Consider the following 15,932-nt stretch of genomic DNA (forward strand, 5'->3'; position numbering starts at 1 on the left):
CCCATGTGCTTTCTTTTGTGGTTGCCGCCAGGAAATTTGGTCTGGGGATGCATTATAGATCAATCTGGCAGCTTATTCGAGAGCTTCTTGCTCCTTTTGAACCAATTGCAGATTTGGATCGTTCTGATCGTTTGGTTGATTGGAGCCTTAAAAGAGAACAACCTGCACGAGGCCCTTTATCAATGGCTAAACTTTCGGTTCATTCGATATATCATCTCTTGTTGCCTGCCTCTTGGGTTCAAGAACATGCAAATCAGATTTGGCATCTTCATAAAAGTCAGGCTTGGTGGAAACAGCGGCTTCATTCTCTTTGGAAATGCAGTCTTCCTTTGAAAAGTAGACTTTTTTTATGGAGATGCTTGATTGGAGTCTTGCCAGTCGGCCTTTTCTTGGCTAGGCGACTTTTGGCACCTTCAACTTGTCATAGTTGTGGTGCTTCTCAAGAGACAGTCTTTCATCTTTTGTGGAGTTGTCCTCTCACCAGGACTTTATTGGATCGGATTGCTGCACGTTTGAGAGCCCGCTTCCGACAGGCACCCTTTGGGAAATACTTTTGGATCTTCGGTCTTCTCCCTTCACCCCTTAGATCCTATAAAGTCTTCTTTGATTGGGTTCGCTATTGGGCTTTATGGACTACCTGGCAGTCTCGCAACAGGATAGTTTTTGCTGGGCCTCATTTGGATACTTACTCATTCTTCCGTTCCTCTCTTCAGCAATCTTTATATGATTGTCTCTCTCTTCATGAGATTGACTCATCTATGTATGTTCTTTTTACAGATTGTTTTTAGATGTTTAACTATGTTCACACTGAACATAGTGAACACTCTAGTAGTCTCCCTTGTATATGGTCTTTTTGGTGGGTTTTCCTCGTTTTGAGGTTTCCCACATGTAATTAATGACATGAAGCTTTACCAAAAAAAAAAAAAAGGTGTGTGACATACATATGCATATGTATGCATGTATGTATATATAACACACGTACTTACGTATCTGTGTCTACTTGCACGTGCTAATGCATGATAGTTCTCACCTGTGCCCTTCTGTACTCTTTTTTCCCATACAATGCATCCGCAAATAGAATCTGCAAAATAGCCAGGCGCTCCATTACTATTCTACGTGGGGTATGAGGAACTAAAATAGTTAAAGACAACGTGGAGAGAGACACATTGTCTAACAACCTCTACATTCTGAATTTTATCCACATCCAAGGCAGCTTACACATACAGCCCACCCGCTCCCGGTGTCTGAAAATGTGACGGCCACAGGCGAGGGAGCCGTTGTTCATGGATGGCCAAACAAGCCCCTACACAGCTCGCTTGTCTGGGCTGTATGCGTAATGGCCTCAAGATCCAAGCATCAGCGACACCTAAAGCGCTAACAAAGAGTATCCAATCATGAAGACTTGGTTGCATAACCCCATGCTATCTAATGGCATTAGCCATAGACTGAGTAAAAGACCTTACATACCAGATTCTCTGCTCGTGCTGTTGGAGACAAGTCCACACTTGAGCTGATTGCAGACATCAAGAAACAACCCTGCATGACAAATCAAGCATAGCAGCAAGAATTTTGTTAAGACAACATTTTCGACAACCATTCAAACCTTGAAGAACTAGCTCTAGTTCAAAACCAAACAAGTGAAACAACACTAATTATGACTACTGGAGAACACTAGGGCTAAGGTTTTGCAGAGAATGCTGGTCATAGAGAGCTCGATTCATAGTAAAGAGGCCCTTAGTGTAAGTGTGGTATGCACACAAATCAATTATTTCAAGTCGGTGCACGATTCAAACCTATGAGAGTGTCAGACAAGAAGCAAGATCAAAACAGACAGATGGGAGCAAATCAGCATAGACAAGCAGGGAGACCAGTTTTTGGCAGCCTTTGCCCAATGTTGGAGAGCAGCCCAAGACAGTCCCAACCACAGGCTGGGCATGTAAGCAGCCCATAAAGGGGCAAAAGGGGGTATACACACCAAAAATGCAGGTTGTGGAGCCTGCCCACAAGCAGCAAGGGGGGCTCATTTTTTCCCCTTGAGTGTCATATGCACACCTTAATTCGGTGCCACATAGACATGATTATTCCTTGCAGCTCCCTAAAAGGAAAAGTTAGAGGCCGTATACAACAGTTTGGAGCCGTTTTGACAGCCCTATATGTGCCGTGAGGTGCCCACGACATGCACCAACGGTTGGGACAAGTATTAGGCATGATATGAGCACATTTTATGAATGTTTTTGAAGACTTTTTTGGCCTGAAAAGGGCTGGCCATGTCACCATTTGGCCACCCAACTCGTCCACCCGTGCTTTCGCATTATGTATGTACATTGGACTGGCGTCCATGCCAATTGCATATGCCGGGGATTGATGCCACTCATGTGATACTATGGATTTGGCTTTCCGCTAGGACTTGTGCCTGTGTGTACATGCTCAAAAATGCATAGAGGATTGGTGTTTCATTGGGTCTGGTACCTCGTGTACTTGCCTGGAACACGTCTATTTTGGTATAGTCTCATGACCGGGGATTGTCCATACCAATGTTGCATTGCATAGCATCTTTATGTGCTTGCTTGCAATCGAATTTGCATGCTGTTTTCATGCTTGCTTGACCAATGTGTAGTTCCGGGTAAGGGGACGCCCGCCCGTGAACCGTGCGCGTGAAACTGTCTACTGACATGGTTATGTGGCATGTGATAGGTGGTAAGTATTGGACAAAACCTAGCCTTAGAAACTAGCACTAATTTATAAGTGAGTGTGTACACACTTTATTAAGTTTTGAGCAACCAAAACCAAACTATACCAACCCTGTGTTCGCACACTTATGTCCCGAGGTGAACAAAACTCAATGCCCACAACCCAAACCTTATACCCTTTGTTCAAAGAGAGCAACCAGCCATGTGTCCATCCCAGCTTGCACCACAAGTTAGTTGTCCTTTCTGCCTGACACCCAAGGTGGACATCTCATCATCTCTCTCTTTCCTCTCTCTCTAGCAATAGGTGCCCCCCTTAATGAGCCTCTTTGGTTGTATTTTCTGCACTTTCTCCTTCCCAACTCCATAACCAAGCTTGCTAGTGTGTTTTCCAAGCTTCCAAGCCTATTTCCACATGGTATTCACTCTCCTACACACTCCCGATGATGACTGAAATTCAACAAAACAGCTCTTATATTTGCTGTAATTTCTGGTCTTTTGACTGAAAACCCTAATTTCAGCATTCCTTTCTCAAGTTAAACCATAGGGGAAGCTTCCCCAAGGTTTCTTTCATCCTCTTGAAGACTTTTGTCGCGAAGGAACGCGACCAATTGAAGATTTCAACACTCGAGACACTTCCATCGTAAAGACTTCCGCTGTCATCGACTCTACTTGCAATTGGTAAGCTTTAATGCTTAATTATGGAAGCAAGTGGCAGAAGGGAGGAGCAGGACTCCATGTTCACGTACCCTGTGTAGTATTCTCTTATCCTATGTGCTCTCTTGCAGATTGTTGCTACCATGTGTTGGTGGAACAATAGAGAGCAGATGATGGTAGCGACGAACATGGGCACTTTCAGAGGGTAGTGTGAGTTGCAAATCTTCACCAACAACCATATTGTTTGCAATATTGTATTCATATGCATTGGTATGGAAATCTGGTCAGAAATGCCCACGACACTATGTACTTGATTCTCCCAAGATTAATATACACTATTTGATGATTCTTATGCATGTTTTTTACACTCCCTTTTTGGATTATAAGCCTTGTTTTTATCCATTCCCTTGATTATTGTAAGAGAAGAGTACACACACCCTATTGTTATAAAAAGAGAGGGCTCTATCTCATTGTTTCAAGAAGGATAGTTGGAGGCTAAATCCATGTATTGAATGTCTTTCACAAGTTTGGCTTAAGGAGAGGTTTATTGGCAATAAGCCCGACTTGTAGTCCCTAGCCTTTTTAATTATTTTGCATAGGATATCTTTTAGTCTAAGATCAAAGATGTAATCTACCACCAAATGCCATAAGCAGTGATGTCATCCCAGAAATATATCAAGTCACATTAAGTGTACCTCTCATGGCTATATTGTGTGGGAGAAGGAAGAATTAGGGTTAGGTTAGAGTATTCATGTGGGAGACATACACAGAGAGAACAAGGGAGAGAGAGAGAGAGAGAGTTGTGGGGATAAGTCAACTCATAATGATATGAGTGTGTGACTCCCCTATCACACATGTATATTGCACTAGTACACATAGTGCACTTAGTACTTTTAATGTACTAAGTGTACTATGTACTATAACTTATGGGCTTGTACACACTATAAGGGTGGGCATAACGCCTTTACCCCAACAACCTCCCACTTAAAGGCAAAGTGCCCTTAAGTAAAGGAAAAGAAAAAATCAGCATGTACATGATAATATACAAGGCCTGGCCTCATCCAATGCCCATCAAGTGTCTGCAATGAGCAAACCGCTCCGGAGGCAAACTCTTTGTCAACAGATCAGCCGGGTTGTCATCCGTGTGAATCTTAACAAGCTGAATTTGCTTGTTCTCTATCACCTCTCTGATAAAGTGATACTTCAAATCCACATGCTTCGTCTTTGCATGAAAGACAGGGTTCTTTGCCAACTGGATGGCACTCTGACTGTCACAATGCAACAATGGAATATCCCCTGTATAGCCCAAATCAACCACTAACCGAGATAGCCATAATGCCTCCTTGCAAGCCTCTGTGGCTGCAATATACTCGGCCTCTGTAGTAGATAAGGCTGTGCACTTCTGCATCCTGGATATCCATGACACAGCACCTCCTGTGATTGTAAACACATAACCGGTAGTAGACTTCCGGTTATCTGGATGACCGGCATAATCCGAATCCGTGTAACCATGCACTAATGCATCCTGTTTGCCAAAGCATATGCACATATCCTGTGTGCCCTTTAGGTATCTCATGACACCTTTCACTGCTTCCCAATGCTTCTTGCCAGGGTTGGCCATGTATCTAGAAACCACTCCCACTGCAAATGCAATGTCCGGCCTAGTAGCAACCATGGCATACATGAGACTGCCACAAGCTGAAGCATACGGAATCTTGGCCATATCAGCCCTGTCACTATCCGACTGTGGGCTGTCCATAGCACTGAGTTTCACATATGGAGGCAAAGGAGTACTAGTCTTCTTTCCCCCGTCCATATTGAACCTCTGCAAGACTTTGCCAATGTATCCGCATACCCAAGATGTGATTTGCATCACCCAAATCCTTCATATCAAAGGTCTCATGCAGCCTCTTCTTCAAGGCATCCATCTCTTTACGAGATTTCCCGGCAATCAACATATCATCAACATACAAGATGAGGATCAATAGATTGCCATCTAAAGCTTTCTTGGTGTACAAGCAGTGATCTATGTCACTTCTCCTGAATTTCTGAGATTTCATGAATGTATCAAATTTATGATACCATTCTCTTGGTGCCTGTTTGAGCCCATAAAGACTCTTTTTCAGCTTGCATACAAGCTTCTCCTTTCCACTCACTGCATAACCCTCTGGCTGCTGCATATATATCTCCTCATGGAGATCACCATGAAGAAAAGCAGTCTTCACATCCATCTGAATCAAGTCCAGATCATCATGTGCAACCAAAGCTAACACAGCTCTAAGTGTGGTCATTTTGACCACTGGAGAGAAGATCTCATCAAAGTCCACACCATATTCCTGCTTGAAGCCCTTAGCCACTAACCTGGCTTTGTATCTTGGCTTTGCATCTGGTGCAACTTTGAGCCTGTATACCCATTTGCATGGCAAAACCTTCTTGCCTGCAGGCAAAGGCACCAACTTCCATGTTCCATTTTTATGCAGAGAATCCATCTCTGACTTCATGGCACGCTCCCAAAGAGCCTTGTCTGCCCTCTGTAAAGCCTCCTTGTAACATGAGGGCTCCCCACAGTCAGTAAGCATCAAGTAGTCAACCCCTGGAACAAACCTGTCAGGGGCTCTGGAGGGTCTTGTGGACCTCCGTACCCAATGACCATCATTTGCAGGTTGCTGTCCAGCCTGCATATCACCCATTGGTGGCTCCTGTTCCATGCCATAAGGCTGAAAAATCATGCCCGGTATCTCCTCTAACTGTGGTATATCCATAGGGATATCTTCTGCCATCTCTGGCTGTCCATTTGGACCATTTTCAGCACCATTTAAGGGCTGGTTTTCCTGCTGTAATGGCTGATTTACAGCCCTTGGTTGTTGTCCATGATGTCCATCATCATCAAAGATGACTCTGCCAGGCTCCTGTTGCCTTGCAGGCTCCTTATACATGCATGTTTCATCAAAAATGACATCATTGCTGCGTATAATCTTTCTATTCACGGGATCCCAAAGTCTATACCCCATTTCACCTCTGTCACCATATCCTAGGAATATGCATTTGTGAGACTTAGGATCAAGTTTGGTGCGCATTTCCCTGCGTATGTGCACGTACGCAACGCAACCAAACACTCTCAAGTGCTTGTATGACGGAGGCTTCCCTGTCCATACTTCCTCTGGCACTTTCCCACCAAGCCTCGTGTTAGGTGACCTGTTTATAAGGTGAACGGCTGTCATAACAGCTTCAGCCCAAAAACCATGAGGTAATGCAGCATGTGACAACATAGAACGGACCTTCTCCTGAATGGTCCTGTTCATCCTCTCTGCTGTCCCGTTTTGTGGAGGATCATAAGGAGTAGAGAGCTCCCTCTTGATGCCTTTAGCATCACAAAAGTCCTGAAACTGTTTCGACATATACTCTCCACCATTGTCGGAACGCAAAGCCTTCAGTGTTTTGCCAGTTTGATTCTCAACATGAGTAACAAACTTCTGAAACACTGAGAATGTATCACTCTTCAAACGAAGAGGATAGACCCACACCTTGCGTGTGGCATCATCTATAAAAGACACAAAATATTTTGCCCCTCCCAAAGAAAGCTGAGGCATCTCACATACATCTGTATGCACAAGCTCTAACTGAGCATCTTTCTGTCCAAGAGCTTTCTTGTGGGGGCACTGTAGTTGCCTACCATATATACAACGCTCACAAAATTGAAAACTTGAAAACTTTAGAGAAGGCAAGTAACCCAAACGAGACAATTGCTCCATTCCTTTGACACTCATGTGTCCCAACCGGCTATGCCACAGAGATTTCCGGCAGCTCGGTTGCATTTACATTAGCATGGTGACAAACACCTGCATGCATGAAATAAAGAGTGTCCACCTTAGAGCCTCTGGCAACAACCAGTGAGCCCTTACTAATCTTCCACTTTCCACGACCCAATGTGGTAACATAATCAGCATCATCAAGCTGTCCAGTAGAAAGCAGATTCTTCTTGATCTCACGCACATCCTTGACATCATGGAGCATAAGCTGTGAGCCATCTGAAAATACAAGCCTCACATCACCTCTGCCAAGAATTTTGCATGCATGGTTATCACCCAAATAAACCACTCCTTCATTGCCAGCAGTATACCTGACAAACAAGTCTCTGCAACCTGTGACATGAAAGGAGGCACCTGAATCAATGATCCATGAGTGCATACCATGACCACCTGTAAGAAGTGAATGGGCATCAAGTGAAGAAGTAAATAGGACCTCAACCTCACTGCCACCTGCATGTGACACATTGATTTCTTCAATCTTGACTCCACTTTTGCCCTTTGGCTTTACATCTTTGGCTTCATCTTTCTCTTTATCTTTGGCTTTTCCCTTTTCCTTTTGATCATTTTTCCATTTGTAGCATTGCTTTTTAATGTGTCTCTTCTTGCCACAATAATGGCATTCCAAATCCTTTTTGGAGCGAGACTTGCTCCTTCCCCGTTCTTGGCTTTTTCCCCTTTGTTGGGATCTCCCACATGCATTCATTGCATTGGACTTTCCAACAGAGTTGTTTTTCCTGTTCATCTCTTCTTGAAGAAGAGCACCCTCAACATCTGCATATGACAGCATAGCATGCGAATTGCTAGTGGCTGTCCTGAATGTGTCCCAACTCTCTGGCAAAGTGCATAACAGAAAAGTGGCTTTGAACTCATCGTCCATTGCCAACTTTTGATTAATGACCTGGATGACAATACCATTAAACTCATTTAGATGGGCTGTCATAGACGCCCCTTCCTTCATCTAAAGACCTATGAGTTTCTTCAACCAATACACTTTGCTTGAGGCACTTTGTTGGGCATACGAGTCCTGCAATCTCTGCCACATTCCCCAAGCTGTCTTCTCTTCACGAATGCTGAAAAGTAATGAGTCTGACACAGACAACATGATAGTAGATCTTGCCAGCTTATCCATATCTTCCCACTCTTCAGCAGTAAGAGAAGCGGGCATTACACCCCTTTCTTTGATAGGCTTGTGCTGCTTTTTCTGGAGCAACACATTGTAGCACTGGGTTTGCCAAATATCATAATTATGCGAGCCTTCAAGCTTCTTGATGTGAAGCAATGAAGAGCTCTCACCTGTGGTTGCCATAGCAAAATGCAACCTGTCAATGCCTGACTCCCTGCAAAAATGTGCAAACACTGCACCAAAAGCACACAAAGTGCTCACAGTTTTTCTCCCAAGCTTTATCTCCCACTGCGGAAGCACAAATGCAACTTTTCTCCCACTTTATGTGATGAAATCACCAAAATCTGGTTGCTGCAGATTTTGGACAGCACCTTAAACGTGCTCTGTTGTCCTTCCAAAGTACTGTACAGCAGTACCAAGTGCTCACCAATGATGTACCAAACCTGTACCGGCAAGTACAGCAGCTGAAATTGAACCTTTTGGTCACTCAAAACAGTGTACAGCCATGCCAAAACTTGCACAAAGCTGTGCCAAATCTGTACCAGCAGGTACAATAGCAATAAATGCTCTCCTGGCTGTCCAAATGAGTGAAAATCAGACTTTTACAGTCCTGTACACTGCATACAACAGTCCCGAACAGAAATTGGGCAAAAGCCCCTTGACTGCAAGCTGATTTTTGAGGATTCAAGGCATAAATGTCTTGCCTGCTGCTTTGCCAAGCTCAACAAGCATACGAACTTGAAAAGCCCCTTGATTTAAGATCAATTTCTGATCATACATGGTACATTGACGCACATGAAGGCATCCAGAGTGTTCACGATGCTTCCCCCTGGCCACATATACATCAAATACATGAAAGCCCCTTGATTTACAGGCACATTGAGTGCTTGTAAGGCATCAACACATTATCCACAGCATCAAATGCGATCACCTGCATGCAAATCAATCAAATCGGCACAAAAGCCCCTTGATTTGCACTGCAATTTTGCCCAAATGTGCGATTTTTCACATCATACAGCATGTATGAGTGCTTAATTGCACAATTACATCAAAAGCCCCAAATTTCGACATCCAATTTCCTGCAAATTGATCCTGATTGTGACCAATTTCCTGCAAATTGATCCTGATTGTGACCAATGTCACCCAATTTTGCCAATTTTGCTCAAAAATTGAGCAATTGGGCACTTGTACCTGCTCAATTGTTGATTGTACTTGCTCAATTGCAAATCCCAAAAAAAATTTGAGGAAAATACCTTGTAATTTTCTGATTTTTCTCTGATTTGCAGGCGGGTTTTGTTGTTGCAGGAAAAGGGGTGATGATGATGCTGCTTGTTGTGCAGGTAGGCAATAGCTGAGGAGCTCTGGTTGAATTGCTGAAGGCGACCAAGCTCAAGCTATGGAACTTGCCTCCCAATTGCGACCGAGAGGAGTTTCTGGAGGTGGCCCATGCAGGTGTCGAACTCAATGACGAGGAAGGGAAGGGCCTACGATTTGAATCGCATTGTAGTCGGGCAGGTCGTGGGGAAGGTGACGAGGAGCGAAAGGCCTACGATTCGCTAACGGGAGCGAAGGGCCTACGATTCGCTAATGGACGCCCCTTCCTTCTTCGCTGGCCTGCCTTCGCCTAGCTGCCGCCGACTCAAGTAGCCAGCCGACGACTTCACCTTCACGCACTCACAGCCACGTGTCAGTGTTGAAAGCGCTGAAAGCGCTGGCCTCCTCGCTCGACGCCCGCTACGCTGCCTTCGCAGTCTCCGCCAGCAGCGCTAGAACTCCACGCTCACCCATGTTGAGCGCCGCCCGCCAGAGCTAAACGGCTTTCGCTACACGCTGTTGTACGCAGCCTTCTACTAAAGCACACAATCGAGCCAGCAATCGTGAAAGCAAGCTTGTAGCGAAGACCATCACAGAGGTGGTTCTGCCTACAGGGCGCCTTCAAGCTGCTGGCTGCACTTCCGTTCAGACTGCCAGTGCCATCTGGGTAGCTCCAGGAGTGACTGGCTCTGATACCAGTTGTGTGGGAGAAGGAAGAATTAGGGTTAGGTTAGAGTATTCATGTGGGAGACATACACAGAGAGAACAAGGGAGAGAGAGAGAGAGAGAGAGTTGTGGGGATAAGTCAACTCATAATGATATGAGTGTGTGACTCCCCTATCACACATGTATATTGCACTAGTACACATAGTGCACTTAGTACTTTTAATGTACTAAGTGTACTATGTACTATAACTTATGGGCTTGTACACACTATAAGGGTGGGCATAACGCCTTTACCCCAACATATATAAGCACTATGTACAAGCTCATTTGGAACAATGCAATTTTCATTATGAATGGCTCACTTTTCTTTCCCCCTTAAATTTTTAACAATACATGGACAGAATCTGGGGATGAATATGCTAACAGTATGTGGCCGGGTTGCTGCAGTGATGTACTACGCAAGAGCTAGAGGCCCGATTGCTTGATGACGTGTTGGTTTACACCGAATGATTATGTTGAATATAAAGTGCTTCTTTTATATAATGTAGGGCTACTGGTCGGTCCAGAGGGATGCTATTGGCCAGCAGCAAATGGACAAAAATGCCTTTTGGGCTAGTTGTCACACATCCCCTCTCGGGCAAAAAGGAGATCATGAAAGAAGATGAGGATGATGGTAATTGGGTAAAGAGGAACATAATGAAGTATTTGGCTTCGGGTAGGATTGGTTGTTGCGGATGCAGATCATGTGCTCTTCGTCTTTTGTAGAGTCTTTTGAGTTTGGGCTGTACTGGATCGATGCCACAATGCCCATATGGATTCTCATTCACACATGCACCCGAAACATAAAAAACAAAATGCGATACAAAAGGTATGCAAGATGGTAAATGCTATGCAGTGGGTTTTCACATGAGCAGTGCCCTCACGAGGTTTTCACTTACTCATGCGCCTATTACAACAATGATAAATAATCCAAATGGTGAGGGTAGTCTCCCTCTCAAGATGTTGAGGGTGATGGTGGAGAACCAATGCCAATCCGCTCGCGAAGACGCTCGAGGATAGGCCGATTGATGGACTTTGTAAAAATGTCGGCATTGTTGTCCGCCATAGGAATGTACTGGAGCCTGATGGTACCAAGCTCAACCTGTTCCCTAATAAAATGAAAATGAACAACAACATGCTTGGTACAGTTAGAAAAAATAGGATTGCCGATGAGGGCAATCACACTGACTATCAATGAAGATGGTAGAAGCGGTGTCCATGGGAACGCGCATCTCCTCAAGAAGCTGACGGAGATACATATGTTGGAATGGGTAGCGGAAATGAGACAAACTGCTGTGAGAAAGAAAACGCAGAACTGCAAGAGAGAGAAGCTGTATAAACTCTACTATACACAAGAGATCCAGTACAAAATGGTGTGGGAGGTAAGGGTGGTATAAATTGGGAGGCAAGGGTGGTATTTATACCACCCTAGGCTGCTGGTCGGCCAGCCTAAAAAAGGCTGACAGCCCCATGAGAGCCCCACGACTGGATCAAATCCAATCGGCCAGCAAAAAATAGAGTCAACCAGCAAAAATGGTCAACTCCTGGTTGGCCAGCAGATCTACAGCCGACAACAGAAGAAAAATAGCCCCCCACGTGGTGCAATATTGGGAAAGGACAGAAAAATGGAAAAATGGAGAAAACTCGTATACAGGCGGGCACACCCACAACAGAGGCCCTCACTCCCCAAGATGTAATATGGTATTGACAAGAGATGATTGCTAACACCCTCTTTCAGCTCCTGGATGTGGAACCAACCCCAATGAGCTAGAGTGTTAACGGAGCATCTCCTGAGGTAGAGGCTTCATGAAGACGTCCGCCGCATTGTCCGTCGTCAAGCAAAAGATAAGCAAGATGTCACCAGCCAAAATCTTCTCACGAACAAAGTGATATTGTATCTCTATGCGCTTGGTCCGGGCATGGAAGACCGAGTCCCGAGAAATAGCTATACAGCTCTGGTTATCGCACTGGATGACCGTGGGTTCCTTCTATGGAAACCCAATCTCACTAAGTAACCTCCGCAACCGAACCACCTCGCAAGCAGCACTACAGGCAGCCCGATACTCTGCCTCAATAGAAGACAAGGCAATAGTTGGCTGCCTCTTGCTGCTCCAAGAAATAGCTCCTGAGAGCCAAGGGTAAATCCGTAGCCTGATGTAGATCTCCTCATGTCTGGATCTCCTCCCGAATCAGAGTCACTCCAACCTTGGAGACTGATTCGGTCCTTCGTTCCTCATCCAATGTCATAGAAGAGTCCAAGGTCCTTCATGCCCTGCAGATACCGCAAGATTTGCAATCCTACGTCCCAATGAGTCTTCAAAGGTGTCTGCATAAATGACCTCAACAGCCCCACTGGAAAACTCGAGTCCAATCTGGTAATCAACAACCAAATCAATGAACCAACAAGCTTCCGATACAAGGAGGCATCAACCTACTCACAAGGATCATGTACTGTCAGTTTGGTATTCGGGTCCATCGAAGATGAAATAGGCTTGTAGTTCTCCATCCCAAAGGCCTCCAACAACTCATGAACATACCACTACTCAAAAATAAAGAACCCCCTTTGGGTCTACAAAATCTCCAATCCCAAAAAGAAATGGAGTAAGCCTAAATCCGTCATGATGTCATCTCAAACTCCTTTGACAAGACAGCCTTCGTCATAGCTATGTGCTCCACATGACCACCAGTGAGATAAGATCATCCACATAGAGGATAATCAAGGTGACCATACCGCATTCCCGAAAGAGATCCAAGTTCGGATCTGCAACCGATCTCTGGAAACCCTTTCGCAGAAAGAAGGAATCAATCTTCTGATTCCAAGCCCTAGGAGCCTGTTTAATACCATACAAGGCCTTCCTTAACCTGTAAACCATTCCCTTTGATCCCGGAACCTCAAAGCTTCGAGGCTGCTCAACGTACACCTCCTTCTGAAAATCACCATTCAGGAAAGCAGATTTGACATCCATCTGATACACCGGCTGCTGAGAAGAGGCAAGGGCAAGAACTGTCCGAATAGTGGTCATCCTAGCTGTCAGTGCAAAAGTGTCCTCATAGTCGATGCCACACCACTGAGCATAACCCTTAGCCACAAGTCTGACCTTGTGCTTGTCCACCGACCCATCAGATGTATACTTGGTCTTGTAGACCCACTTGACACCAATGACTGACCGTTTTGACGGCCTCGGAACCAACTCCCAAGTGTTATTCTTCTCTATGGCTTCAAGTTCCACTTGCATGGCTTTCCTCCAAGTCTCCTGGGAAAGAGCTTCCTTAACAGAAGTGGGCTCTTTGTCCCGAATGATGCGAGACATCAATGCATAATTTACCTGGAAAAGCTCCGCTGACTGACGAATGCAAGAACTGGAACGTCCCTGCATGCTGCCAACATCTGGTCACGGAAAGCCCGCCGCAGCGTGTCCACATTCAAGTGGCCAAAACGGAAATGCCACAAATCACCGAGCTGAGTACCTGTCAAAGAAGAGAGTGCTGAGAATTTGTAGATCCCATTCTCCACTCCGCCTTCCCAAACAACCTGGCCTATTGCTTTGTCTCGGAGAGCAACAAAATGCTCATCAAACTCCACCCGCATGCCAGTCTTGCAAACCTCATGCACTGACAAAGATGAAAACCAAGGAATGGAACATAAAGAACCCAAGAGGAATGCTTCCCCCCTCTACCATCGGGAATAATCTCCAACTTGCCCTCACTATGAATCGGGATAGTGGATTTGTCACCAATAAAGATGTGACCTGTTTGCCGTCGAAGATCCTGTAATAACTCTCGGGAATGCCTGGAAGCACCACTGTCAAGAATCCACTCCCGACGAGTATCCCTAGCGGTGAGACCAACTGCCTCCCTGCTCGAAGAAGATGAAGCTCCGGTGTCCATAATCTCCAAGTGCACAAAAGTTGGAGACTTTGCAGTTGCAACTAAGGAATCAACACCTTTCTCGGTGCTTCGCTAAGGACATTTCCTTCAATAGTGACCCGTCTGGCCACAATGGTTACAGGTCCGCTCGGGCTTCAAGGCATCACCATCCGAGTCGGTCTCCTGCTCAGAAGACTTCGCTTGTGAAGACTTCCCTTTGCCCTTGTTGTTGTTGTTGTTGTTGTTGTTGTTGTTGTTGTTGTTGTTGCAAGCTTTCGACCGCTCGCCAATCAAGGCCTCAGAACGTCCGCCCTGTGGAGGGTTCGTAAACCGCTCTTCCTGATCCAAAACCATCGGCACAAGCTCCTCCCATGTGATGGTGCTGAGCCACCCACTGGTGATCAAAGAAGAATAGAAAGCTGAGTACTAAGGGGTAAGATGAGACAGCAAAGTGATGGCCATATCCTCTAAGAATATCTCCTTCCCAACCTGAAGAAGCTCCTGCTGAAGAGCCTAGAGTTTGTTGATGTGCTCTCGCATAGTCAAAGACTTTGCAGGATTCATCGTTCACATCTGCACTTCCAAGGAAATCCTCTTCATGGGTGATACCCTGTTCTGGCCACAATGGTTACAGGTCCGCTCGGCCTTCAAGGCATCACGATCCGAGTCGGGCTCCTCCTCAAAATACTTCGCCTATGAAGACTTTCCTTTGCCCTTCTTGTTGTTGTTATTGCGGCCTTTTGACCGCTGGCCAGTCGAGGCCTCAAAACCTCCACCCTGTGGAGGGTTCGTAAACCGCTCTTCCTGATCCAAAACCATCGGCACAAGCTCCTCCCATGCGATGGTGCTGAGCCACCCACTGGTGATCTAAGAAGAATAGAAAGCTGAGCACTGAGGGATAAGATGAGATAGCAAAGTGATGGCCATATCCTCTAAGGATATCTCCTTTTCCCAGCCTAAAGAACCTCTTATTGAAGAGCTTGGAGTTTGTTGATGTGCTCTCGCATCGTCGAAGACTTTGCAAGATTCATCACTCACATCTACACTTCCAAGGAAATCCTCTTCATGGGTGATACCCTATTATACAAAGAAGCCAAGTGCTGCCAAATCCCTCGGGCCAGCGTCATGTGTTTAATGTGATTGATCACTTGGGGTGTGCAATTAAGGAAGATGAAAGAACGCACACGGGCATTGACACGATCCCACAGTTTTGCCTGAACCTCTCACTCTTTCCTAGTAGAGAGTGAAAGCTCCTCCTCCAACTCTAGCCGTGGAACTCCAACCACAATAAAATCAGCCACATCATAAGACTCCAGGACAGACTCCATCATTACCTTCCAGATGCCATAGCTGGTCCCACTGTCGGTCCACTAGGAATGTCGAGAGGGTGGGGATCTTCACATGCTTCTCAGCCATCTCGAGTAAATCCCCCATCTCAGGGGTTCACAAGGTCTTGTGAAGGGAGGGTGAGTGGGAAAAAAATGAAGAAGCTGCAACTGCTATATGCAAGGTGGCTGTCCAGCAATAATGGCTGCCTTCTACCTGCTTCTCCACATGCCGAACAGCCTAGAAATTCTCCAATCAGCACCAAAAAACAGCAAACCCTCCCTCAAGCTCTCACTGTCTCCAAGCTTCAAGCCACCTGGGGCTCTAATACCATGTCGGAATGGGCAGCAGAAATGAGACAAACTGCTATGAGAAAGAAAACGCAGAACTGCAAGAGAGAGAAGCTATATAAACTCTACTATATACACGAGATCCGGTACAAAA

At 45.5% G+C, this 15,932-nt stretch overlaps 1 protein-coding gene across 1 annotated transcript in view; it reads right to left on the reverse strand.

The window, feature by feature from the left end:
- Positions 1-15,932, reverse strand: part of APC7 (tetratricopeptide repeat (TPR)-containing protein) — a 134,481-nt gene that overhangs the window by 88,108 nt on the left and 30,441 nt on the right. Inside the window, exons 3-4 of the mRNA XM_086802520.1 lie at positions 1,468-1,536; positions 1,031-1,081 (exon numbers count right to left, since the gene is read on the reverse strand). Coding sequence (XP_086658646.1) covers positions 1,031-1,081; positions 1,468-1,536 — 120 coding nt within the window. The remainder of the gene's footprint in view (positions 1-1,030; positions 1,082-1,467; positions 1,537-15,932) is intronic.

This window comes from Cibotium barometz, chromosome 9 (assembly GCF_041138505.1).
Source record: "Cibotium barometz isolate CiBa-2024 chromosome 9, ASM4113850v1, whole genome shotgun sequence".
In the NCBI taxonomy this organism is placed as follows: Eukaryota; Viridiplantae; Streptophyta; class Polypodiopsida; order Cyatheales; family Cibotiaceae; genus Cibotium; species Cibotium barometz.